The 27,524-nt window shown below is 43.4% G+C and overlaps 1 protein-coding gene across 1 annotated transcript; it reads left to right on the top strand.

The window, feature by feature from the left end:
- brd4 (bromodomain containing 4) lies at positions 1 to 27,172 on the top strand (the record flags this gene model as incomplete). Its single annotated transcript, XM_080009798.1, has 19 exons — positions 1 to 98; positions 13,644 to 14,052; positions 15,027 to 15,164; positions 15,255 to 15,390; positions 15,481 to 15,821; positions 15,964 to 16,341; positions 17,483 to 17,611; positions 17,764 to 17,994; positions 19,693 to 19,913; positions 20,271 to 20,602; positions 20,726 to 20,821; positions 20,926 to 21,303; positions 21,779 to 22,681; positions 24,193 to 24,299; positions 24,631 to 24,784; positions 24,967 to 25,091; positions 25,408 to 25,613; positions 26,173 to 26,482; positions 27,069 to 27,172. 19 exons carry the CDS (start codon positions 1 to 3, stop codon positions 27,135 to 27,137), a joined length of 4,761 nt encoding a protein of 1,586 aa, XP_079865924.1. The 3' UTR covers positions 27,138 to 27,172.
- Between the last annotated feature and the right edge of the window lie 352 nt (positions 27,173 to 27,524).

Below are 27,524 nucleotides of genomic sequence, written 5' to 3'. Positions count from 1 at the left end.
ATGGATTACAAGATGCATGCCAAGTCAAACGATTTGCTGGATTTTCAGAAACTGGATGCCCTCCTGGAAAAAATTGCACATTCAGTCTCTGTGAAAAGGTAATGTTTTATGCTGGGGCAGTATCTTTCAGGAACTTATTAAATATTTTCAGACTTGCGGACGCCACTGGGCAAGAAATATATATATATATATATATATATATATATATATATATATATATATATATATATATATAGGCATGATTTGTTGAGACATAAGCAGTAATGGTTCTGAGAAAGTGAAACTGAAGACAGCCTGAAATTATTGTTGTTGGGACCAGCACATTGTTGGTATTAACTCGTTCTGTATGCTAGGGTACACGCTTATGAAGGAAGTGTTGTTAAGGATTGCATTGTTTTTTCACAATTCTGCTCGGAGCCATGAACAAGCAACCTCCCGGTGAGAGGAGGGGTGTGTGGAGAGGGGGAAGGGGTATTGGGAGAGAAAGAAGGGGGTGGTGTTGATTTGGTGTGGCGGTAGCCAGGATTTTTGAAACATCCCCTGATTCCTCACGGGTTTTGGCCTGGAGACAGACTGTCTAAAAGTTTACTTTAAAACCTGGCTCCACATAGTCGGTTTCCTGTTAAGGAACTGAGTCATGCTCAGACTGCATGAGTCAGTCTTATGTACTGACTCATTGACACTATCTGTGGCAGTGGAATACCTCTGTATGTTTGGGCCACGGGAAGGGGAATTGGAAATGAGTGTCGTTCCTCCTATGAGCTACTTGTTCATCAAAACGCTCACACAAACTTGTGAAAAATAAACGTTAGGTGGGGACATGGGTTCATTATGCACCTCATGTTCTCTGGTGACAAACCGTTGTTAAGTTGGCACACTAATCGTCAACATTAACTTATTGTTTTGTTTAATAGATATACACCACAACTTGAATCCTCAATACTCTTTCTTATGTCGAGTACAATGCTGACTAACTACAGATCTTTTGCGATGGATTTTTCTTAGTTTACCCATAACTTCCTGAAAGGGAGAAAAAATACAGTGTGGTTTGTGCATGATTCTTTGCACAATGTGGGATGGACAATGTGAGATTAGAACCCAATGAAAACTACAAATTTCAGAGCTAACAATATGGAAATCCTGCAATCGGAGTCGTTCCAGTACCGAATAGTTAAGACAGCAGGTCGGGCGGGTTTCATTGGCTCAAGGTGTGTGTGTGTGTGTGTGTGTGTGTGTGTGTGTGTGTGTGTGTGTGTGTGTGTGTGTGTGTGTGTGTGTGTGTGTGTGTGTGTGTGTGTGTGTGTGTGTGTGTGTGTGTGTGTGTGTGTGTGTGTGTGTGTCACAGTATGTAGTAAGTCTAGTTTTAAAGTAAATCTCAAACTACACTCAATGAAGATAACTGCTGAATTTAAATCTTGAGGTCGGTAATAGTTTGTAATGATAAAAGTAGATTGAAACTTATCTGTGGTGCATGACCAATATGTCTCGTCAAGGAAAGAAATGGACTGTTGACTGACCCTCGTCATTTCCTTAAACATATTTAGTGTGACCTCTGTTACCACAGCATGCTTGTGCTTCACTTTTATGACCTTGGTGGAATTGTATGTGACCTTGCCGGAACTGTCTATCCTTGTGCCCGTAATGGAAACCATTTGCTCCGCTGATGGTGACACTGTATGTTCTGTCAGACGTCATAACTCCCAGACTCGTGGATAGATTTCATTTGTTTCCTTGACGTACGTCCAGCTTAGGTGGTCCCTCACTGCCGGGTAATTTTCTATTTGAGGGGAAAGTTCATTTTGCCACCTAATTCAGTCATGTCAGAGTATTTCTAAAATAGATACTGTTTTAATAGGAGTACAGAAATTTGAAATACCCAAATAAGACCTATTTTATTTCTTCGTGTTCTAAAATGGACCCTGGAATTACCATGGAGTGAATCACGAACTTCACCCCATACTACCACATCAACAAAAAAAAGTACTGTAGAATATACCGAGGGGGTCTAAATCGTGAATGTGTGGGATGAATATTTCTTCATTAGGGCGAAGATCAATATCTCAGTGCTGTATATTGACGGGGAACAGCAGCGCTGGAGAGGCTCTTCTCCCTGGAGGAGTTAAAGAGGATGGTATGAAAGAGGAGAGGGGAGACCTGACGTACAAGCGGGGAGTGGTGTTCTTGGCCTTGTCTTTGTGGTCCATTAATTATTTATTCCTTTGCTTTCAGGCAAAAAGGCCCTCTTTCTGACTCTTGAGTGAGGGCCGCAATTATTCCACAGGCCCACGCTTTGCCTGAACCACCACCCCACTCCCTGCCCCCCTGTACATGAATGATTAATAGTTTACTTTCATGATGGATGCAGACCTTTTGCTATTATTTTATATTCCTCCCCTTTCATGTAGGACAGTCATTGTGTTGTCGCACACTGAACCAGATTTCCTGGTGAGGTTGCTGCCCCCACCTCTCTCGACGCTCAGTAACCAGAGCCACATCCTTCCCTCTAAACATTCCACAACAGTCCATGGTGATCTATGTCCAGGTCAAAGGTCAACTGTTATTCCAGTGCTTGGAAGGCGGCAGCAGGAAGCCGGCCTTTTCGATACACCTATTGAAGACTGCAGATGACTTGATGAGTCACATACGCTGACTCTGCATTAACTCATTTGTGCAGTGTACTGGTTTGGATTCTCTTTATAATAATCATATAGAGTCAGAAGAAAATTAAAATCGAATATTCTGCTCTATGCCTGGTTAGATGGCGTTTCCTAAATGATTTAGGTTATGAAAATGTTATGAAAATGTTATAACTACATAGACAAATATGTCGCCTGTGTACACTGTTTGCAAAGTTAACAAAACCTCTAGCATGACACAAGGTGTTTTCATTGTCATGCTGGGTAGTGTGGATTTGTTCATGTAAATCAAAGCACAAAATAGGAACTATTCAATCCATGCAAGTGTGTTAACATTTACACAGTTGGCAGGCTAATCTTGTGGGGTTAGGTGCGAGTGGATTTATTCTGAGTCAGTAAGATAAGCAAAATCACAGTTCAAAACTGGTTGACTCATCAATTGTCCGTCAAGAAGTATTGGCCCCCCTGTCTGATTTTTCTGGAGGATTGCCTATTTTGGATATAAAAACGTGTTAAACACAATACGAAAATGTTATACGCATTTTAATTATTTATTAAAGAAAGTTATGTAGTATCCCGTACCCCCTTGTGACGAGGGGATTTCCCCCCTAGACTTTTAGCAGACATAACTGTGAACAAACACTAGACTATTGATTCGTCTTTCACAGCACTGTAGAGTAATTCCGGCCTCCTCCAACATCTTCAACTGACAATCATCGGTTTTCGAGCACGATTGGCTCACTTCAGGTCCTGCCACAGCTTCTCAGCAGGGTTGAGGTCTGGAATTTGACTGCGCTGTTCTTTCTCGGTCTGGTACAGACTTGCTTATGTGTTTCTGCACGGCCCGTTTGCTTGAGCTGCAGCTCAGGGCTGAATGGTTATTCTCCTGTAGTGTGATACACAGAAGGGGATTCATGGTTCTTTTGAAGATGTCCCGATGCATCAAATATCCCAAACTATGACACTAGCACCACTTGGCCATTGGTAGGTTGTTATTAGTGGAGAATGCAGTGTTTGAGGCATAATGAGGCCCTGTTGGCCGTACATTTCCCGCTACATCTCTTCATAGAACATTGTTTCAGAACTCGAAGGATCTTCCGGTTATCTTTTTTCTTTTTTTAAAACTTGACGAGCATTCGTCATCTTATACTCTGCCCTCAACTCAGGGTCTTTGTGATGGAGTTATGAATACTAACTTAGCTTAAGCTAGGGCCACATTACCCAATTATCATTATTATTTTCTTTTTTTGAGCGACAATGAAAACATTGAGCAGCGCACATTAATCAACATTTAGAGATTTTCAGTCTGTTCTGCGCACAGATATAACCGGTCCTGTCTTTAAGGGGCACAAATCCAAAGACAGTACTATGGCACTCACAAAAATGTATTCACCATTTTGCCTCTCGCGAGAACTCCCGCACTTGCGAGAGGCAAAATCACGAGTGTGGGAGTACTCGCAAGAGGCAAAATTCTCACAATATTTTCACACCAAAACAAACATTGATTCCTTACAGCTCAGCACCGTATTTTTTTTTTTTTTTTTTGAAGCAACCTTGCAACACTGATATAATACAGACACGCATGAGTCTGCCACAATTCAATATTCAATTATCCATATCAGAAGTCCACATTCGCCCACTTGCCGCTTTCTTTGGCTTTGCTATCATGCAGCCGTTCAACAGTTGGCTGTTGAAAATTGAGGTAGTGTTATTTGGGGCTTCAAAATGATTATGGAAAGACTAGCCCCGATAAAATCAAACGTGTTTGATCAAATTGTGTCCCCGGCCGATTTTGATCGTATTGAGAGAGATTTGAGCCTTTGACTTGCGGACACATCGACGACAGCTACAACTCTACAGTGTGACGACCCTGAATCGACCGAAAATCACTTGATGTGGCCTTAGCTTTAGGCGACAACAACCTGAAGATCCTTGGAGGATCTATGCAGGGATGTGGACTCGAATCATTGTGTCTGGACTCGAGTTGACTCGAGTCACTGTTTTGGTGACTGGCAGCCTAACTTGACGGACAATAAATGACTTGAGACTTGACTTGGAAGTTAAAGACTTGACTTCAGACATGATGGCTCGAATAACTTGTTTGTGTTCACTTTCATTCACCTAAACCTTGAACTAAAATGCGATGGGCAAACAAAAAGGGACTTTGGTTTGGCTTGGTAGTCCCCCTCACCTTATGTTGTCAAGGCTCAGTAGACGGCCAAATCCGTGAATGGTCCCATCATGCAATTTGAGATTTCCTTATCAAGTACAATTTGTTGTTTAGAAAGCTGTAAGTTGTAAACAAGGAACAGTGTTTTTTCCTTTTTCGCACTAAACTCTGTGCGTGATTGGTCCGTGAGTAATTTCTCTTAAGTGCCACGCTCTTCCATGTTTTTTTACATTCACTCCCACATCCATATAACGTAAAACCCGGCGACTCCAAATGATGTCACATTAAGCATTTCTGTAAAGCATTTCTGCCGCTGATTTGTGACATATACCCCTTTCCCATTGCGCCAAAAACCCGTAACATCTGGCATTTTTCATGAGTGGGAAAGGTTACACAAATGACCTTGTAATAGTTAGGTTTTTAAAGGCTCCAGCTCCAATCGGCTCTGATGGAAACGTGACACCCAGGTTGAGAGGCAAATTTTCGCCCCTTTACCAGCGTGATGCTGGAAGTTCCAGACGTTGCCACGTAAATAGATAGGAATATCCATGTATCATCATCATTTCATATCCAAGTTATGACTTTTTTCACTGCATGCCAGAAATGTTTTGAGTGTCGGGACCGTTCCGTGGGGACTACAGCGGAGAACCCCCACGCTCCCCGCTGGTCTCCTGGGGACTCCAGCACCGCCCCAAACTGGTCTCAGAACCAGAGGAGCTTCTCCGCTCCCGTTTGCCAAAGGACCGGTGGGCGGGTGAGGGCATGGATAGTCCATGCTGCTTGTACTGTTTTGTTCCCAATGACACTGGAACCATGACATGCCCCTTTTCCAGTGTGTTTGTGTGTTGAGCGTGACACACCAGACCAGGGAAAAAAAAGAAATGCATAGTGTCAATGGGAAAGGTGTCAATCTCTTATTTCTAGCGGGTTTACCCACATTTGAAAAAATACGGGTATACCTGCTAATTTTGGTATAAAAACAGTAGTAGCGATAGAAGCAGTATAACATATATACACGATATATATAGTGTCAATGGGAAAGGCGTCAATCTCTTATTTTTAGTGGGTTTACCCACATTTGAAAAAATACGGGTATACCTGCTAATTTTGGTATAAAAACAGTAGAAGCGATAGAAGCAGTATAACATATATACACAATATATACACATTATACAAATGTCCTATCGTCTTATGATACATATCGCACAGCCCTAATATTAAAATGTTCAACGTTGTCAATGTTCACATTACAAGTGTCAGTGTAACGTTACCCGTTATGCGAGCGCACACTGAGCATTGTCATGATTGGATGAACATCCTGTCGGTCAAGCTCCTTGCTACCTGATGTTTATTTCAACCAGAAGCACTCGTTGCCCTCCCGCTGGTTACACACAAACACACAGTATGAGATCAGTATTAGATCAGATCATCAAGCAGCCGTGATTGTGCCAATAGACATCACTTTCGGATTCAAAAATTGAATTCAATCATTTTCATGCAAAATCAAATCAATTTGTGCAAAACTGTTCATAACTTTTTTGAAATATTCTGCAAACAGGCAGACAGACGGACAGGGGCGGAATGTAACAAAGTTTGATGTTGTAAACTGGCTCTCAGTATTTCAATGTCTAAAAATGTTGGGGAGGGAATATTTTTTACATTGAGAAAAGATAAAGATTTTATTAAGTAAATTCTTTGTTTGATTACATTTATTTAACTGAATATTTATCAATGATTATAATACAAGTTCAATTCATTGTCATACTTTTTGAACAGGTTAGATTGGCCAATAATATCATTATTAGACAGGTAATAATGATATTGTCTTTTCTCTTCATAAAGATCGGATACTGCAGGTAAGACGACTTGACTTGCCTTAGCTAAGGACTCGACTTGACTTGCCCATGGAAAAATGACTTGGGACTTGCTTCAGACTTAGACCGAATGACTTGGGAGTTACTTGTGACTTGGATAAGAGGGACTTGGTCACATGTGTGGATCTATGGTTCTTTGTCACATCAAGGACAAATTTGAGCCTTGCCCTTTAGAAATATTCAAAATAAATACTGTACCCAAACTTTCTCCGTTAACAGGAACCCCAGAGCCTTAGGAAACGGCTTTTTTAATGGGCCTTTTTCAGGAATCTTTTTTTATCATGTATTGGTTTGCGCAGGCCTGGTTGAAATTAAGCAAACTGCTGACACTACTAATGACTTTTCAATTTGAGTGAGTTAACAGGGGAGGTTGCATTTTTCATTACTTGTGATAATTACTTGTGTGATTTAAGTGATTTAAAGGGAGAAACTTTGTTGCCACCTTTTGTCTTTATACACACCCCTCAAACTGATAAAGATCAGACTGCATTCAATATGAATAATGATCTTAGATGCAGACACATGTCGGGAAAATAGTTTTTCACAGCACGGTATGTACAGAGCTATGCTTGCTTAAATCCTATACTGTGTGTTGCTTACTTCCATACAGCCATTACAGACTTAAACCATTCCTTGGTGTTACTGAACTTTCTTTTTGACTGTTAATAGCTGCGGTTTTCAATCACCTGGTATTGTATTGGTGATTCTGCACCATGCATTCCTACAAGCCGACTCGGAACATAGTCTTTTGTGTTTGCAAGGTTTGGCTTGTCCGAGCCATGGTATAATCCCAGCTCTTTAAGTGTTTTGTCAGTCACTGCAGCTAGTAACAGGTTTTCCCAGACATCTGCAGTTTGCTGGGTGCGTCTGAGGATATGTCCTGGTCTCAGATTGGTCACTTCCTCTGTTCTCTGCACCGCAGTCCTATAATTTCTTTGCTCTTTCTTAGAAATTGTGTCTTTACACGGTGAATCATTTGATCGCTAATCACACTTTGGTGGTGTGTGTATATGAGAGGTGTGTAATGATTTGGTGTGTAGTATTTCTCACACTTCCGCTTCAACAGACTATATTTTGTTAGTTGGTAGTATGGTTGTTACTTTCAAAATTAAGTTACTGGGACATTGACTAGTCACGTGTATTAAAGGGGGTCTGCATGATGTACGAGGAAACATGTTTGAAGTGAATATGAATCAAAATGCTTGACCTTGCTATGATACCACTATGGGGTCATAGAACAAAATATTGGAATGCTGCTGATACTGTCAGAGAACTATTATTAAGCTGGTGTGCTGAATGCGTTGTTTTTACATTGTTTGTTCCCTGTGAAGGATGGATAAGGCCGATTGGCAGCCTTGGTAAGACTATCGGCTTTTCATTGACATCAGTCGATTCTACCAGAATCTTTCCGGAGTTAATATATCCCCCTTTCTTTCTTAGTTGAGATTGTGTGAATGAAAACAACCAATAAAAAGAATATCCCTTAAGAGTAGCGCTGCACCAACACCACCGTTTCACTTTCAATGCAGTTTCTAGTTCAGAGTCTCTATTTAACTTTTGATATGGTATTTCGAAATATAGGAATCCCTGCAATTGTGAATACATGTTGCTGAAGGTTAGTACGGTAGCAATGTAGGGTTTTTTAAATCTGTAATTAATACAGAAATTAAGTGATGAATTATGATTTCATTATTTCTTTCACTGTCCTAATGAGAATTTTTGATACTGCTTTCTCAACAATGTGGATCAACTTCAGATACCAATCTCTGTACATTTCCATCTCTACTTGATCACCTAGCATACATGTCTCTTCGCTTCTATTCGATAGCAGGTTTCTATTTCACTCTTAAGAATTCTGGTAGGAGAATGATCAGTGGCGACCGAGAGTGACGCATGTGGTTGGCGACACAATCTCAGAGACTTTCTTGGAGACTTTGCAACTGGAGAAAGTTGAGCAGAGTTCAACTTGATGCTCATTAGCTGTGATGTGGGGTAGCAAATAATGCATTTCCGCTGCTCTGTCGACTAATTACTGAAGAAACCCTTGACTTTGGTTCCTACAAAACCTTTGTTCCCAAAATGGAGGAAAAGCTCATTGTTGCGGTTGCCAGTTTTCCCAAACTTTATGATGCAACACTACGCTTTTCATTTATAGAGATTAGAGATTTTAAAAAGTGAGGTGGGAGGTAGTTGGGATCCCATCTTTATGCACTTGATTTGTGGGGTAATATTGCATATATTCATAAATTAATATGTTCTATTTTATAAATAGATATAAAAATAACTGCCACTTAAAAATAAATGTTAGGCTTGCGCAACGTCCAAAATGTAATATAGCAATGCATAGAAATAATGCAGCTATTTGCACATTAATCTGTTGAATAGGAACACCCACAAGCGACAGGTGTGAGTGCATGATAACAGCTCTTTGGTGATTGAGCCACCACATGCAATAAAATCGCTTCTGGTCACTTCTGCACTTTGGATATTTGAACTCCTAGGTCACTGGCTTTCATCCAACTTGTTACACAGATTGTGGTTTTTTTTAATTTTATGAGATTTGTGAGTCCTGCTTTTTGAACTGTACGTGTCTGCACGCGTGCGTGCGTGATGAAATCAGTGAGGACACATCTTTTTTGCTATTCAACTTTGGTTCCTATTAAACATCCTTCCCAAATCGATCATAAGTGCTTAGAATGAAGGAATTGCAATTTGTAGTCAACAGTTCAAGGGTTTAATGAGTCTTGAATGATGGGGAAAATCTGGCATTATGTCGGCAATAAGGTCTGAATTACCATATAATCTGTGTTGAGCCTAATGTATCTTGGAAACCTTCAATGCATCCAAACCAGACAGGTACCACTGGTGTGAATATTTCTCAGTGGTGTCACTCAACATATAGGTCACACGATCCGATTCTCAGTTTCACTGCAGCGCCTAAGGCAGTGATCATGTGGTGTGCTAACTGCTTCCCTCTTCTCAGAAAGTGACTCATCCAGAATGTGGTTAGTCACGAATTCATACGATGGTCTGTGTTTTGTCTTTAGGACTCAGGTTGTTTTCCATTGAGTTTGACCGAGTTGCCTCTGTGTGCAGGGGGATTCGCGGGAGCCATTTGATTAATCTTTCATTTTTCTGTTTGGACATGTCAGGGATTTCGGTGGAACAGTGGGGCTCTGCATAGTCCTTGGAGCCTTTGTGTTTATGTCACTTTCAATGACCTGTAGTCTGAGGAGAAGAGGTTATGCAGGACGGAATGGCGGTCGGCCCAGTGTTGTCAAACAATGTTCTTTGGAAGACTGGTGACGCCAAACATGCGCAATCCCTTACATCCCCACCTCCCAATGAAACACTTGTTGGCATTAAGAATAAGTGGGAAGACTATTTGGAACTTCCACCCAAATGCACAACATCTCGAACAGAGCCAATTGCGGCCGATCATCTGATGAGAGTATTACGACCTCATTAACTGCATATGATCTTTAGGCCATGTCTTATGTTCCTCATAATGCCAAGACAGGAACTTGTAACTAGTTCTATCCCTCCTTCCAACACATGCTCATACAATGCAGCACTGTTGTGAAATGCTCTGAAATCAATTGGATACTTTCAGGACCGAATGCACATAATTTCTTTATTTCTGTCAAATCACCAGTCAAGTTGGTGTGTGTGTCAAGAGAAATTTTTTTTTTTTTATCTTGGCAGATATTATCAAGCTGCACAATATTTCAATGATTATTCCATATGAAAAGGGAACTACAACATTTAGATTACTTAAAGATGTATTTATATCCCAATCCAATTTATGGCAAAACACATTGAAGTGTCTTTCAGCAAATACCAATAATTGGTTTGAACAACAATGCATACAGCTTATACAGAAGTAAATGTAAGCATTTTAGGCCATTCCAAAACATTCAAGTCGTCATTTTCCCAGGCTTTCTCATTATTTATTTGTATTGCGCTGACTTGCATGTCTCCTGTATTCCTTGCAACTCATTGCAAAAAATGTCATCATCCACCTACACAATTTTCATCAACAACCTTACTGCTCTCTGTGATTTCAGAATTCTCTTAATTACTCACCATCAACAAAACTCAGCTAATTGACCTGGCGACCACACAACACTGGTGTTGGTGCTGTATGGTTGCCAGTTGCCAATTTCGCAGGTGGCACTTAGTTAATAATCACACATTTTAATACGTTATCTCACCTAAATATCTCTGCCTTCGAGCGGCCATAAGATGTGCAGTATTTCCCTAATTTTACTCGAGTTGGCACAGTTAGCATGCAGCCCGTCGCTATCTCTATACTGGACTCGCTGATATGAAATTGGTTTTGACTTTATCGTCCTAATCTGGGTTATGCCTAGTATACACCAAAGTCCTTGAGATATGATTTTTAAAGTCCAAAAAAACGTTTGGACATCTTAAGGAAACCCCTTGTCGTAAGGGTTGATAAAACCCTTCACTGGCAGTAGTTTGATTTGAGATGGACACCTGTGATAGTATGGGACTCATTCAATCATTATCAGTCAGTTTTGTTTGATATTATTTGAAGCCCTATGTAATTACACATTCCGTCACCTGAGTGACTCAGAATATGAATATTGATGTTTATCTGGACAGTGTATAAAACAAGATGACCAACAGTTTCAAGTTCTAGCCAGACCACTTAAATATCATATTCGGATACTTCTGACTGCGCCACCCTAAGTAACTATACAGTGGTACTTTGACTTACGAGTTTAATTTGTTCTGTGACAGCGCTCGTACTTCAATCTGATCGTATAGCAAATCAATTTTCCCCATTGAAATTAACTGAAATGCCATTAATCCGTTCCAGCCCCCCAAAAACCACCCCAATTTTTTTTGTTACGTGTTTTTAAATAAGAAAAATGTATATATAAATAACAAATATTGTATAAAAACATAATAAAACATAATAAAAGAGAACGTTAAGAAATAAACTGGTTTTATAAAGTGTATTTACCTTGGAGATCAGACGACTTGGACTAACGGAAGATGCTGCTGGAGGTGGAGGAGGTTGGAGGAGTTCGTTTTGTGCTTTTTCGGTCGCTTTCGTTTGTTGCTGCACTTTATTGCTGAAGTTAATTGCTAAAATTTATTTTAATTTTTTTTCACTTCACTTTCGCTAAACTTTAAAAAAAATTCGCCAATTCCATCACACGTACCCCTCGCTCATGGTTTTCTATGATCATGCTTTCATTCAATCAACGTCATCCGCTTCTTCTTCTCAGCACTTACTTTCTTAGGACCCATGGTTAGATTTTTTTTTATTTGTTTTTTGGGCAAAATAACTGCACAAAACGCAGAAATAGCGAGCACAAAACACAAAAGAGATGCTTCCACGGTCAGGTAACCACGTGAAGTGAATGAGTGAGACGCGGGATGCTGGCCGGATTCGCTCGCCACGCCAACTAGCGGCGACATCCCTGAAGCTCGCTCCTCGTAACTCACATTTTTGCTCGCAAATCAATATAAAAAAAATTGACGGCTTGTAACTCGGTAAACTTGTATATTAGTGCACTTTTAAATCAAGGTACCACTGTATTTGAATTTTGAAATACAAATCACACACAAGATGTCTTTTTCATTTTTGCTTTTCCGAAAGTAGTCCATTTGCATTTAGATTGCCGTTTTTTTATGATTATTTGTTGATAATGTTTTCTGACGTTCATCACTTTATACTGTATTGTGATGTAACGTATATTGAACCCAAAATGCATTTATCAAATAAACCTCCATCAAATATTTCAGCTATGAAATGCTGCAGTGAAATATGGAGATTTGTTGATGGAAAATTGTCATTGCAGATAGGTTCTGATCTATTACTTTTACTGAACATAATATACTCAGTCAGTCAGCAGTCTTTATAGTATAGTCCAGAGTTTCCGTTGGAACAAATCGCTGCCGGTCAATGTGTCCTGGAAGATTTCAATTTCCCGGACAAATGGGAGAGATTCCAGTCAAATATTATCTGTGTTCATTGAGCTTGAAAATAATTGATAAACAGAATAACATCATAAGGCATGTAGATATTTTTTTATTGAATATTCTAAATATAATAAGTCCCGTCAGTTAGCCCCATTTTAAGAATAAATAAATAAATATTACAAATATTACTACTAGAAATCAAATAATTTCCGTTCGTGAACAATAAGTAACAAGTGCAACCTCTTTAATGAACATTTCACTGAGATATCATTTGGATAAAATCAAAAACAAAATAAATATGGCAGGAAGGTCTAAATAAATAATAAAGTCTGTGGTGTTGTCCGTCTTTGTCAGGACATCCCATCGACATATTTTACCCAATGAATATTTACCGTCTGCTTTGGGTTGGAACTTAAATATCAAAAAAAAACACCAAACTATGGATGTGCGTCCCAACGATACATCATCTCTTGTTTCCCCTTAGAGTTCTAGACGCTGCGGCTCTGTCGCTGCTGTGTGTGTGTGGGAGTGTGTCTACTGCGTCTACTGCGTTTACAAGCGCAACCTGTCAACCAGGGAGGGGGCGGGGCTTAGTTCTATAGCGACAAACGTGCTTGGTCAGAAGTCAAAGATCAGCTTTAGATTGTCCAAACTGATTGGCTTTCCGTTGCAACTCGCTGAGCGTGGAAATGTACAGATCTGCGTAAATTTTTTTTTATAGAATTTATCCACCAGCACGAAATCAAATAGTGCTCGGAGGGAGTTATTTTCGACAGACATAACGACCAGAGAGATTTAAATATGTCGGACCTCAACAGATTATCCCGGTCAAAAACCAGCAATTTCTCGGAAAATGAAAACATTGGTATTGTCACTTTTCATTAAATATCAGACATGTTTCCCGTGACTGTGAATTTGTATTTGGGAAGTCAGCCTGCTGTTGATGCACGCTCCAAAAGGAATGGAATGTCTTATACGCTCTTGCCGCTGTGTGTCTTCCCCCAGAGAGTCCAGTGAGGAGTGCAATGGGATCAGCGGTGCTCTGTCAGTGGAGTCTGTGCCGGGGCCAAGACTGAACTGGTGTCCTGCCAACACCGCTGCCCCTGCGCCTGCTCCAGCTCCAGCTCCCGCTCCGGGACCCCAGCCCACGCCCCGCTCGCTTAGCATGGGGGACGGCCTGGACACTGCGCAGATGTCTGGCAGTAGCAACAGCAGCGGCAGCCAGGGGCATCCCCCGACCCACCAGCATGGTGGCATTTATCCCCCACAACCTGAATACATCGACCCCAATCGGCCCAAACGTCAGACCAATCAGCTGCAATACCTGCTCAAGGTGGTGCTTAAGTCCCTATGGAAGCACCAGTTCTCCTGGCCCTTTCACCTGCCAGTGGATGCGCTCAAGCTCAACTTGCCTGTAAGTTACTTCCACAGTGTGTTGGTCCTCAAAATGAGTTGTCATGATTCCGACGTATATAATAAGCGCCTCCATAGAGCTACTGGGAGTTGTAGTTCATGCAGCCCCACACTGAAACGAAATCACCGGATGAGGAATAAAAACTACACGGAAACGTCCTTCAGCTTGCCAGTTATGGTTTAGAACCAAAATCATCCTATGTCGACGTGGTTGCCATATTGGAAGGGCTTGCCCCCACCCCTTCCAACTGGCCTGTAAACAAATACAAGTAAATGGGGAGGCGCCGTTTTTGAAGCCCACTTAACATACAGGTCAAATAAGTTGCCTTGGAATTATTATAATTTGATGGATTTTTGTATATTTCTCTGCTGTTTTATTCAGAAGTTGTGTGTGGTTTCTACAGCCTCATGTAATCTGACACATAATACCACCAACAATAATTATAATAAGAAAAGCTATCTCTGGTATCTGCACTGTATCGGAATTCGATTGAAAACTGAAAAACAGTGGATCTCTGTTTTCATTCTCAAGTTAGCTATATGAAAGTTCAATAATGAGGGATGAAATGTGTTATGTACTTTAAAATCTCTTGACTGGCTCCACAAAACAGTCTGTGTAAACTAGCCATAATTATTTGGTATAAACTGTATTCTTGCACTAGATCTTCAGGTTTCATCAGACAGCTCTTTCACTGTGATTGTGGAAAAACATTTCATAGTGATAGCTCAAGTTTGCTGAAGAGCCAATTTTACCTCCATCAATCCATTTTCATTACCTGCTTATTCCTGTTTAGAAGGAACAGAACTGCTTAATTAACTAAATAATGTCGCACATACATAATGGAAGGCCATAAAGTTAAGAAGAGTTTATTTAAGGCTCCCCAGAGTGCTTTTAATGGTCACACGTTGGAATGTTTTCTGTAAATGCGGTTAACTGCCTTGCACTCAGTAATTCACTGTATTTAATCATTTTAGGACTACTACACAATTATCAAATGTCCTATGGACATGGGAACAATCAAGAAAAGGCTTGAGAACAGTTACTACCGGAATGCCCAAGAATGTATCCATGACTTCAACACCATGTTTACCAACTGCTACATATACAACAAGGTAATGTGGTCGCTCACCAGACCTCTGCTGAAATGCTCTTTGTGTCCAACACCTCATGCTCAGCTCAAACATGTTTGTCTCCCCCTGCAGCCCGGAGATGACATAGTCTTAATGGCTGAGGCGCTGGAGAAGCTTTTCCTTCAGAAGGTCTCAGAAATGCCTGAGCAAGAAACTGAGATTGTTGTCATGATGGGGAAGGGGCGTGGCCGTGGCCGGCGAGAAGGAGGTATGTACTTCACGAACCCCGTAGGCTTGTGTGTTACCCCATTCGCGCCCCCCCCCGCCCCCGGTCTTACCCGCTGTGTTTCTCACCTAGGTGTGAACTTGAAACCTGGTCCCATTGTGGATTCTCCATCTGGAACGCCACAGACTCGTGGGCTGTCGAACCTTTCGGCAGTGCCGCTGACCAGGGCTCCGGTGCCAGGCCCTCCTTCTCTACCTCCGCAGCCTGTGATGCAGGCGCTCCCCCCGCGCGTTCCCCCCATGCTGCCCAGCCACGCGCCGCAGCTTGGAGCTCCCTTCTCCCTAGGCCTGACGGACTGCGGTCCTCAAGCCCACATCATGACCTCTGTGCCTCCCCCGACCCACACCAGCCTCCCCCCCACATCCATACAGAGCACTGCCCCCATGCTGCAAAACGCCATTCCCATGACCAAAGTAAGATATGACAGGGAGACAAGACAATGCAAATGGTCATTTGGTTCATCATGGGTGTGTTAAGTGTTGGGCATCTGAACTAATTTCCCTCACCTCCCTCCCATCTCATCTCTGTGCTTCCTTTCCCTTCGTTGTTATCCAGCCGAGAAAGAGCCAGAAAAGAAAAGCAGACACTACGACGCCCATGGCGAACGACCAGTTAAGCGAGTCTTCTCCCGCGGAGTCGAAGTCCGGGAAGACGTTGCCCAGGCGGGAAAGCATGCGGCCCACCAAAATTATCAAGAAGGACGCCCCCGACTCCCAGCTTCACATGGGCACAGGACTGAGTGGACCAAGCGAAGGCCATAGCCCCAAGCCGCAGGATCAGCTGGGTTATTGCGTGAGCCTTGTCCGGGAGATGCTCTCCAAGAAGCACGCCGCTTGCGCCTGGCCATTCTACAAGCCTGTGGATGTAGACACACTGAGACTGCACGACTACCACGACATCATTAAACACCCCATGGACCTTAGCACCATCAAGGTGTGTTGTCAATGCATGTTGATGCATTTGTAAAACTGGGGGAATTTGGGAGGGTTGGGGGCGTTACCAAACTGAAAGAATTTTAAAAGTTGCCAGATCTAGTAGGCCTGCATGATGGAGGGGAAAAAAATATGCAATGTGTGAGAAGTGTTTTGCATATTGCGATGACCACAGAAGCACAGGCGCTCCTCTTGGGATTTAATGTCACCTCCAGCCTAAAAGTTTTTAGTCTTTTAGTCTATAATGAGATATTGAGCTTATAATCACATCAAATATTATAAGTCCATGAAAACTTAAATTGTTGTTAATGATATCAAATGAGGTCATTCATTCAACATAGTGTTCAGTGGTCTTAACGGTGATGGATGGTAATAGAGATTGCGTTTTATGTGAACTCCAGTTTGATTGGGGAAGCAGGCCCTCTGAAAACCCTACTTTTCAGTGCACGGTTCTGTTGTCCCGGTGCACCAAATATCCGTCGTACTCACAAAATATGCCATTTGCTTCAGACATCCAACAGTTCTGATATATTCTGTGAATGGCAACTCAGAGGTGTGTCTTTTGCCACATGTTGTGTGGTTGGGCCAGCGTTTTCTTCATTGCCTCCGGATGATTTATTGAATAGCATAATGCTGGTAAAACGCTGTGTAGTGTCTGAGGATCAGTGACGTATGAAGGATGCTGCTAACGCTATTCATTGCAGTGTTTTTTGGCAAATACTTCACTGCACTCCCTCTGGCTGAAAAGATAAATCTTTTTCCTTATACTCTGTGCTAAGAGCCAGTCCATCCACTGGTGTTTTTAGTAAATCCACTTTTTACTTTACTAGCAACCGGTGAATCAAACACTTCCAGATAACAGATAATCTATTTTGGTTTGATAGGCCAACTAGAGTGACTTCTTATATGCTCATATCCACATTTTTATGTTTTCAATAAATTTATCCAAAAATATGCTCATTTCCTTATTTGCAGGACCAAAAGAATGTTCTGAAAAATATAGTAAAATATTTAATAAAATGTTTGCGTGCATTTTTACCCTCAGATTGTCACATTAATTAATTGTCTGAAAGTGACTATAAATTTTAAGAGTAACATTTCTGACTCACACTGTGATATTAATGTCCTTGATGTCTTTTTAGGCCAAGTTGGAAAACAGGCAATACAGGGAGGCCCAGGAGTTTGCTGCTGACGTACGGTTAATGTTTTCAAACTGTTACAAGTACAATCCACCCGACCACGAGGTTGTGGCCATGGCACGCAAGTTACAGGTAAGGGCACGCAGCACACGCAAAGAGCATTTTAACACTCAACAATTTCAGTCCGAACAAATTGTACATTGATATAGAATATACCAAAAATACATTTAGAGTGTTAAAAATACTTTCTCGCTCAATCATGTTTGCCACTGTGCATCCTGTAGGACGTGTTCGAAATGCGTTTTGCCAAGATGCCGGATGAGCCTGAAAATAAGCCGCTGGTGGCCGCTCCGCCTCCCTCGCTTCACCACCCCGCCCCCATCAAGCCCCAGCCGCCTCTGGGCCGCGTCGGCTCATCCTCCGACAGCTCCAGCGACTCGTCCTCCGAGTCAGAGTCCTCCACAGACGACTCTGAGGAGGAGCGGGCCCAGAGGCTGGCCGAGCTCCAGGATCAGGTAAAGGCCCTTGCGTGGCATGAGTGTTATTAAAAACATTGAAGAGGTTTTCCATCAAATTGACAAAACTAACGGCCAAAAAGTATGAAGGTAGATTTATTAAATTGTTTCCCTCCAATTAAGGAACTGGAACTTTGACCTTTCAATTAAATTTTGGGCCAGGCTCCTTCTAACAGGGAAATGGATGAATGTAGTGTTCTTGTTTACTTTCAATAAAGTGGTCTTCATTTTAACTAAAAGGTCAACTCAAATTTTAAAAGGTTGCTTAAAAAGTATTAAAATTTATTTGCTAATACCGGCAGAAAACCAGTTTTTATAGTTGCATCTGACTATTTCCAGATCCAGAATCGTAATCTCTGCTTAGCTGTTGGAGCAGTGTTAAGACCACAGGAAAAGGTGCACATTGGATCACTACATTTTAGACCTACCAGATACATATGTCTTTTCAAGGCTTTCCAATACAAAAACACATCTATCCCTCTATCTATCTCCCATCCACAAATAAATAATGTATTACAACTATCTGACAAAAAATGAAGCATCATATGTTAGTAATTATATTTTCATAGATTTTATAACTTACAACTTTTAAAAGACTAAACGCAAAAATGGTTGATTCATAGGTGGATCCATTTGCATTTGTGTTAGTTATTTTGTGACACACATCACGTCGGGGAGAGAGAAGGGTTGGACTGGATCCTGGAGTGGAGTGGAGTTCACCAACATGGCAGGACCGTAAAATTTTAACGGGCCTTTGGCGGGTTCTGACATCATTGTAGAGATTGTGCTTTTGTTTTTTTTTACTATTATTGTATTTTTGTGATTCCAACATGTTTCCTAATGTTACCATCAGTAGTTTTTTGTCTGCCATAGTGAGACGCCGCTCCAGGATCCGTTCCGTGCACTCACTGCAACCCTCCCTTTCACCCCTATGTGATATGTGTGTGTCACAAAACACAAATACAAATGCAAACGGATCCACAGAATGAAATAGTAGACAAGAAGCTGTGAGATCAGCTGACCTCAAGAGAAGGGCAGGAATGCAGCAAAACAGGATGCAAGCCGCCATTAAAATCGTAGGAGAGAAGAAACGGATCCACAAGTATTTAAATGTGTCTTTAGGCGTTTAAAAGTTGTAAGTGATCAAACGTGCAAAAATATATTTTATCACATTTAAATGATGCTACATTGATGTCAAATGCTTTACACAACGCAAGTGTATGGAGAAATATTTTTTGCTGTGATTGGAATTTGATAATGTCAGTCCACAATAGTGTGTGTGTGTGTGTGTGTGTGTGTGTGTGTGTGTGTGTGTGTGTGTGTGTGTGTGTGTGTGTGTGTGTGTGTGTGTGTGTGTGTGTGTGTGTGTGTGTGTGTGTGTGTGTGTGTGTGTGTGTGCACGCGCGCACACATGAATGAATTGTGACAGAATTCTTTCCATAGACCCTTTATTTCTAAATTAAAGTAATCCAGATGCGCGTGCACATGAATGAATTGTGACACAGAATTCTTTCCATAGACCCCTTATTTCCAAATTAAAGTAATCCAGATTTGGTGCGCCGGCTAAACTAGAGGAATGGTTAAGAATGGAAGAAAAGTGTTGCGTCTTACATGTACTAGCAAAACAATACAATATCAGTCAAGTGCTTTAATCTTCATCACCACCACCATTTTTTTTTTTTATTCCTCTTTACACAGCTGAAGGCTGTCCATGAGCAGCTGGCAGCGCTCTCCCAGCCACAGGCCAGCAAACCAAAGAGGAAAGAGAAGGAGAAGAAAGAGAAGAAGAAGGAGAAGCATAAGAAGAAAGGAGGGATGCCTGGCCTTGTGGATGAGATCCAGGATCCCACGCCAGTTATGCAGCAGCCGAAGAAGACCAAGAGCAACAACAAGGACCTCGCTCCCAAGAAGAAGCCAAGGTGCGTCATCGAAAACCTGGAATTTTGTAATGGGCCTTGCCAGTCATGGAATATCACTAAAGTTCCCGGAAAGCTATAGTTTTCCAGGAAAAGTTGTATACAATGTGCAATTTTCTTGCAACTTTGTACGTAAACAGGGTTCCCACGCTTTTTGGAAAACCTGGAATTTTGTATTGCAGCTTTTTAGTCATGGAAAAGTCATGGAATGTAATAGTCAAAATGTCAAAACATGAGTTGCACTTCATGGAAAATGTCCTGGTGATTATATATTTCAGAGACATCAGGGAACCCTGATTTAAAAAAAGTTAAAACATTTTCTCAAAAAATGTATGTGTGTTTTATTTTTTCACTCAATAGTAAAAAAGAGTGGGGGAAAACCAACCACCCCGCCGCTCTGCAACCTGCCCCCAGCCTGGAGGAGGACGTGGGGGCGGCCGGGTCGTCAGCCACGGGGGAGAAGTGCAAGCCCATGTCCTACGAGGAGAAGCGGCAGCTCAGCCTGGACATCAACAAGCTGCCGGGGGACAAGCTTGGCCGCGTGGTGCACATCATCCAGTCCAGAGAGCCGTCGCTCAAGAACTCCAACCCGGACGAGATTGAGATCGACTTTGAGACGCTCAAGCCCTCCACGCTGCGCGAGCTGGAGAGATACGTGTCCACCTGCCTTCGCAAGAAGAAGAAGGTTTCAGGTGAGCGACCAAAGCGAGTCTCGGAACAAAAGCCTCAGCTCTGCGTCTCAGGGATTTGATGCTACAGTCACCGTCTCTTGAATTTGGTGTGAGCGTATGTGTTGCTCTTCCTCTGATTTACAGTTGAGAAGCCAATGGAGGCGATGATCGCCTCCAAAAAGGCTGGATCCTCCTCGGAGAGCAGCGGGTCAAGCTCAGACAGTGAGGCAGAGGAGACAGGTGAGGCGTGCGCTTTGAACATGGCGATGCTCCGATTCGGAGCAGAAAACAACAACGACAAAAAAATAAAGACGTGACTTAGTTCTCATTTGCCTTCATTTCAGGAATGGTCCCAAAGCAGCAGAAGAAGAAAGGTCCATCTGTCAAAGACCAGAAGAAGCCGCATGTCCATGTCCAGGGCACGCTCGCCCCGACTGGGCTCCATCCCCAGGCTCAAGGCCTCCAGCCCAACATCCACATGAAGCAGCAGCATCCGCCCCCCGCCGCAGGCTTTATGGCTCCACCCGTGGCTGCCCTGGAGTCCTCGCAAATGCTGGAGAACAGCTTTGACTCTTTGCCGCACTTTGGGCCACCCCTCATGCATCTGGCGCACCACTCCTCCTCGCCCGCACCCCCACAGCTCAACGCCCACTCAGCTGTGGGACCAGTGTCCCCAGAGACCCACCCCTTCCTCAACCAGCACCCAGTCCTCCCATCACCAGGTGAGGATCAAGCACTCTGAAGCCACAAATCTCAATTCACTATAGATTTAATCGATATTGAAGAGAAGGCTCACGATACGATACAATATGTTATATTGACATATATACGATATGTTAATATATATACATTTCATACATAATTACTCGCCAACATTTGAGTGTACCATCTGATGTGCATTACAATAATATTTCACTTATTTAATTTAATCAGAAAATTGCCAAATAATGTGTCAATATTTTAAGTTTATAATAGATTCAGAAAATGAAACCATGGGAACCATATCAGAGTATGGGTTGTGTTTTTTTTTTTTTTTTGTTTGTTTTTTTTCTCCCTGCCTTCTATTCTAGCCCTACAAATCTTATGGGCAACTCGTACAAAATAGTTATTGCTGTCTGTAGTATGATTGCAAGTACACTTTGGGCTTCTACTTCTGTTAATGCAGCTTTTCTTCTTTTCCTCTTTGTCGTTCTTCAGCCCTGCATAATGCCTTGCCCCAGCAGCCTTCTCGTCCCAGTCACAAGGCGGCTCCTCTACCTCCTAAACTCCCCCAGCACCAAGCAGCGCCACAGCAGCAGCAGCAGCAGCAGCAGCAGCCAGCCATGCAGCAGCAGCAACCTCCACAGCAGCTCCAGCCCCAGCCCCCAGCTCCACTACAGCACCAGCTCCCTCCCCACATCCTGCACCCCCCGCAGCCTCTGCACCAGCCTCGGCCGCTGTCCCCTCCGACGCTCACCCCACAGGGCTTACTGTCATCCCAGCCGCCGCAGATGCTGCTGGAGGACGACGAGGACACGGGCCCACCGCTGCCCCTGAGCCAGGTGCATCTGTACCTGCAGCAGCTGCAGCAGCAGCAGGGCCGCCTGCCACCGCAGCCCCCACAGCAGCTGATGCAGTCCCTGCAGGCCCGCCAGCAGCAGCAGCAGCAGCAGCAGCAGCAGCAACAGCAGCAGCAGCAGCAGCAGCAGCAGCAGCAGCAGCAGCAGCAGCAGCAGCAGCAACAGCAGCAGCAGCAGCAACAGCAACAGCAGCAGCAGCAACAGCAGCAGCAGCAACAGCAGCAGCAGCAACAGCAGCAGCAGCAACAGCAGCAGGCTCCCCTCCTGCAATCTGTCCAGGTCCAGTCCCAGCCCCCACCGCCCCCTCAGCACCAGGCTCCTCCACAGCCGATGCCTCAGCACCAGGCTCGCCACATGCAGCAGCAGCAGCACCAGGCACAGCAGCAGTCGCAACAGATGATCTACCAGGCTGCTACGCAGGCCCAGAGCTCACAGCATAAAGTGCCCATATCCGGCACCAAAGCACAGCAGATCCAGCAGCAGCAGCAGCAGCAGCAGCCGCCTTCCCCTCGTCAGATTAAGGCCGACCCGTATAATGCAGGTGAGGCATTGAAGGCGAGGCGTCGTTAATGAGGGGGATATCAGATTCAGACTTAATTATCCTCAATAGAGGAAATTTGTTCCGACAGGAAGCATGACAACGATGAAACAAATAGCAAGCATAAACAGTACAATACGGAAACCATATCGCCATAGAAACTTAAGGCTGGTGATGTCATGTATAATTTTTTGAGAACATTAATTGCCCAGGTCACAAAACCTTTGCCAAAATATGGCTAATCGTATCAATTAGGGCTGAACGATTATTCTAATTAAAACCGCAATTTAACAGAACGCAATTTTCAAATCACAAATCGCCTGCGATTAAAATGGATAATAAAATGAAGTGTTCTTTTTACATTTTATTTTACACAATCTAACCAATAGGGCTGTCCAGGGCCGCACCATCTCGGGGGGAGGGGGGAGCACAGAGAAGGCGTGAGAGAGGGCGCATTTTGCATACCTGTCTCCCTCTCCCACAATACCGACGATGCGCGCGGCAGAACTGTGTGTTTTTATTTTACGTGTCCTAATGGAATGGAACAAGTGTGTAATGTGGACACTTCTCCTTGCACTGTGCTCGGCGTGCGCTGCTGGCAGAGCTCGGAACGCCTGTAGAGGCTGGACAGAGCCTCTTCCAGAATAATGCGTCTTTTTTTTTGTTTCGTTTTTTTTACTTTGTTTTTTTAAATTTTATTTTCATTGAATGAGCATAAAGCTGACCCTGAGCACACCGAGCAACGCTTGGTGTATGTGGACGTATTCACGCAACATTTCTATAAAAAAATAATACATTTCTCTTGAAACGCTGCATTTTTTTTTTTTTTTAATGTTCATTTTTAGATTCAAACCATTACAAGGCTTAAAGTTAAATCAGTCAGTCAATATTCTACTGTGATTGAAGGTTTTTCTTTTTACAATTCAGTAGTTAAATAAAGATATGTTATTCATATCAATTCATGCATCAATTCATCTCATTTCATCATAACACGTAGGCCTGGCCTACAGGAAAGAGCGAGTTATACGTTGACTATCAATTTTTGTGTTGGTCATACTAATGAAAGATGCTTGTGTTGTGGTTAGGATTAGTGAATAATACAGAAAAGGAAATTAAAAAAACACATACTAAATCGGAATCGCAATATTGGTCTAAAAAAAACACTATTATTATTTTCCCAAATCATTCAGCCCTAGTATCAATACATAACGTTATCAATACACTGGAATCTTGACGGTTGTACAAAATGATCGCGATCTGCTCAAATCATTGTGATTAGGTCATCATCTAATAACTTTGACAGCTCTCCTTAAGTTGGCCATCTAAGAATACCGCATTCAAACAAACACTTTACTACAGAAAAATACAGAGCCAATATCATGACTTGTACAAAACCGCTGCTTGGTTTAATGAATTTAGTCAAATTGAAATGAATCCTAAGAAATTAAATTACCACCACGTTGGGCAGATGCAGTTGGCTTTAGTATGAAACTATTTTCTTTTGTTTTGGACAGGTCACCATAGGGACAACCCCTCCCCTCTCATGATGCATTCCCCACAACTACCCCAGTATCCTCCCATCGGCTCCCATTCTCCACCTCACAACATGCAGCCTAAAAAGGTGAGTAACAAGTGTTTTAAACACAAGCCCTTAAAATGTCTTAAATCCAATTTGGCCATTGCTATTTCTTGACTTAAATCATTGAATAGTCACCTCTTGTCAAACGTAATCCGGCTCTTCTGTTATTCTTAAACCTGGAAAAAAAAACGTTCACATTTTTCTACCTAGTATTTACCTGTTTCACGTACCAAATATATATACTTTCCTTCAATATTTTATTGGATCAGAGGTGATTTGTCGTAAAATTTGTCGTGAAACGTGTTAAAAGCAATGGCGTTGGTGCATGCTTTGTGTAGATCCGTGCATTGAATGTATGCAGTTTCCTCCCACGCAACAGAGGGCGCCACCGAGCCACAGCGGACCCAAGGAGGAGAAGCTGCCGCCGTCGCCCGTCATGAGGGGAGAGGCCTTCAACCCCGCCATGAGACCGGACCACCACAAGCACCCCGACAGCAAGCCCCCCCTGCTGGGCCATGGCCAACAGAGTGAGCGAGGACACTGGTTGCACAGCACTCGCTCCTTGAAGAAAACTGGCTCTCGCTGGATATTAAGTGTGTGTGTGTGTGTGTGTGTGTGTGTGTGTGTGTGTGTGTGTGTGTGTGTGTGTGTGTGTGTGTGTGTGTGTGTGTGTGTGTGTGTGTGTGTGTGTGTGTGTGTGTGTGTGCAGATATGAAGTCCATGGAGAGCTCTCGGCCCGTCATCCGCTCCTCTGAGTCCATAGCTCCCTCCCTGCAGGAGAAGGAGAAGTTCAAGCAGGAGACCAAGGCACCCGTGGCTCCCAAAAAGACACAGGTGAGTTTTTTTTTTGTGGCACTAATTTTATTGGCACTAAATTTATTTTTGTTATTAACTTTGATTGGAAATAAATAAATAAAAAGGTTATGGTAATGTTTTTTTGGTTGCTAGTACTCCCAACGCTTTGTTTCTTTGTCCAACCTGCATGTGTTTAACTTTAGCTGAAATTTCACTGGAATGACAGTCTCTCTCTCTCTCTCTCTCTCTCTCTCTCTCTCTCTCTCTCTCTCTCTCTCTCTCTCTCTCTCTCTCTCTCTCCTCTCTCTCCGCTTCTCCTCTCCTCCGTCTCCCTTCCTTCCTCCCTCAGTCCCAGGACGTCAAACTAAAAAACATGGGGTCCTGGGCGAGCCTGGCGCAGAAGTCGACGTCGGCCCCGTCCTCGGCGGTGAAATCGTCGAGCGACAGCTTTGAGCAGTTCCGTCGCGCCGCTCGGGAGAAGGAGGAGCGGGAGAAGGCGCTGAAGGCTCAGGCGGAGCAGGTGGAGAAGGACCGCCTGCGCCGGGAGCAGGAGAAGCTACGGTGAGACCGGGGGGAGGACGTTGCCCGGGTTACCGTGGTGACACAAAAAAAATGTCATGAAACAGACATTAGTGCTGTCACCGTCATTCAAATTTTGTTGAAGAGTTAGGGTTATTATTTAACAGCGTGATAATACACTCTCACCTTGTGGAGAAGACTTTTATTGATATTGATTGGAACATGAGAACTCGGTTAATTTTCCCGAACCCAACTGATGGAAATGCACCTTAGCTCACATTAAAATTCCCCTGAGATTTGGATGGAAACATATGAAATCCTAAGGGTCTTGACAAAAAAGATACTTTACTCTACACACACACACACACACACATATATATATATATATATATATATATATATATATATATATATATATATATATATATATACACAGTATATAGTATCTATCTAATTGCGAATCCTATTGCAAATAATCGTTGGCTCAAGCAATTGCGATGGGACGATGATGTAATAATTTAGACAACTCTTAATGGCCACGATTGCGGTGTTGTGAACTGACCTCAACGATTCATCTGCTTGTCTTTCGTGTTCCCAGCAGGGGGCGGGAGGAGGAGGACGTGATCGAGGCCCCGAGGAGGAGCCACGAGGAGCCTCGGCGGCGGCTGGACCCCCAGCAGCAGCAGCAGCAGCAGCAGCAGCAGCAGCAGCAGCAACACGTGCAGGCTCCTCCCCTGCAGCAGCAGCAGCAGCAGCAGCAGCAGCAGCAGCAGCAGCAGCAGCAGCCGGACCCCCAGCCGGCCCCGGCCCCGCAGCCCCCCACGCCGCCACAGCCCGCTGCACACAATCCACTGGACCAACAGAGGGAGCTGGCGCGCCGCCGAGAGCAGGAGAGGAGGAGGAGAGAGGCGGTGAGAGGCCGCTCGCAACGCGCTTTAAATAAATGTTATCTGTTGTCTGTTTTTAGTTTTATTTTATTTTTCACCTTTTGGGCATTACGTAACGCAGCGCTTGCCAACCTTTTTTCTTCTGCCTCGGCGCACTTTTTACAACCGAGCAGTCCCACTGCGCGCCACCACTCTTCCGTTAATCACAACAACTCACGTCCAGTGTGTAACTTGACTTCATTGTGGTGAACGCAGAGCTGATATTCCAGCCTCAGCCGGCGAATTGGTACGGTCTTGCAATGTTGATCTTGCGACACACGTGCGCATTTCCATTATTTATTTGTCCAGTTAAAGTAGAATTTGGAAATGTTGACGGAAATGGCGGTGAAACGCGCCCAGACGTCTGGTCATTATTGCAAATGAACCCGTGAGAAGAGGGATCACGACCCCGACGAGAAGCGAAGGTGTCTTGCCTCACTCTGAGGGAGCTTCATTTGGGATAATGATCGTCTGGCTTACAGCCGCTAACGAAATCAAAAGGGTGCAGCGCCCAAGAAGGCGTCTGTCTGTGTCTTTCTCTCAATGTGTCAATGTTTTCTCTCGCTTCCAGATGGCGGCCACCATCGACATGAATTTCCAAAGTGACCTAATGGCTATCTTTGAGGAGAACCTGTTTTGAGGAAGAGGGGGAGGAGAGCAACTTGAAACATAACTGCAAAAAAAGAGGGGGGAGGAAAAAAAAAAAAAAAAAGAAACTGGAGAATTTACTCTGAAGAGGCTTTTTAGGCAGAACGGTTTGGAACGGGCACGCGCTGCTCACCGCCCCCGCCGCCCGGACTCAAGGCGAAGGCGGAAAACTGTCGTTTGTGTTTGTTTGGTTTTTTTTTGTTTTTTTTGGGGGGAGGGGGGGGGGGGGGGGTCCGGAGATGTGACATCGCCCTGCAGGACGCTCCTCCCAGGGCGCTAAAGGACTCCTGGATGCACACGTAACGGTCGGGAGCCAAATTTGAAGCGTCGCTGTAATAGGCGGCGGCGGCGGCGGCGGCGGCGGCGGCGGCGGCGGCTT

The sequence above is a fragment of the Zeus faber genome (assembly GCF_960531495.2).
Source record: "Zeus faber genome assembly, chromosome: 11".
Taxonomy (NCBI): Eukaryota; Metazoa; Chordata; class Actinopteri; order Zeiformes; family Zeidae; genus Zeus; species Zeus faber.
The sequence above is the reverse complement of the archived record's forward strand: the minus strand, read 5'-3'. Positions and strand labels throughout refer to the sequence as shown.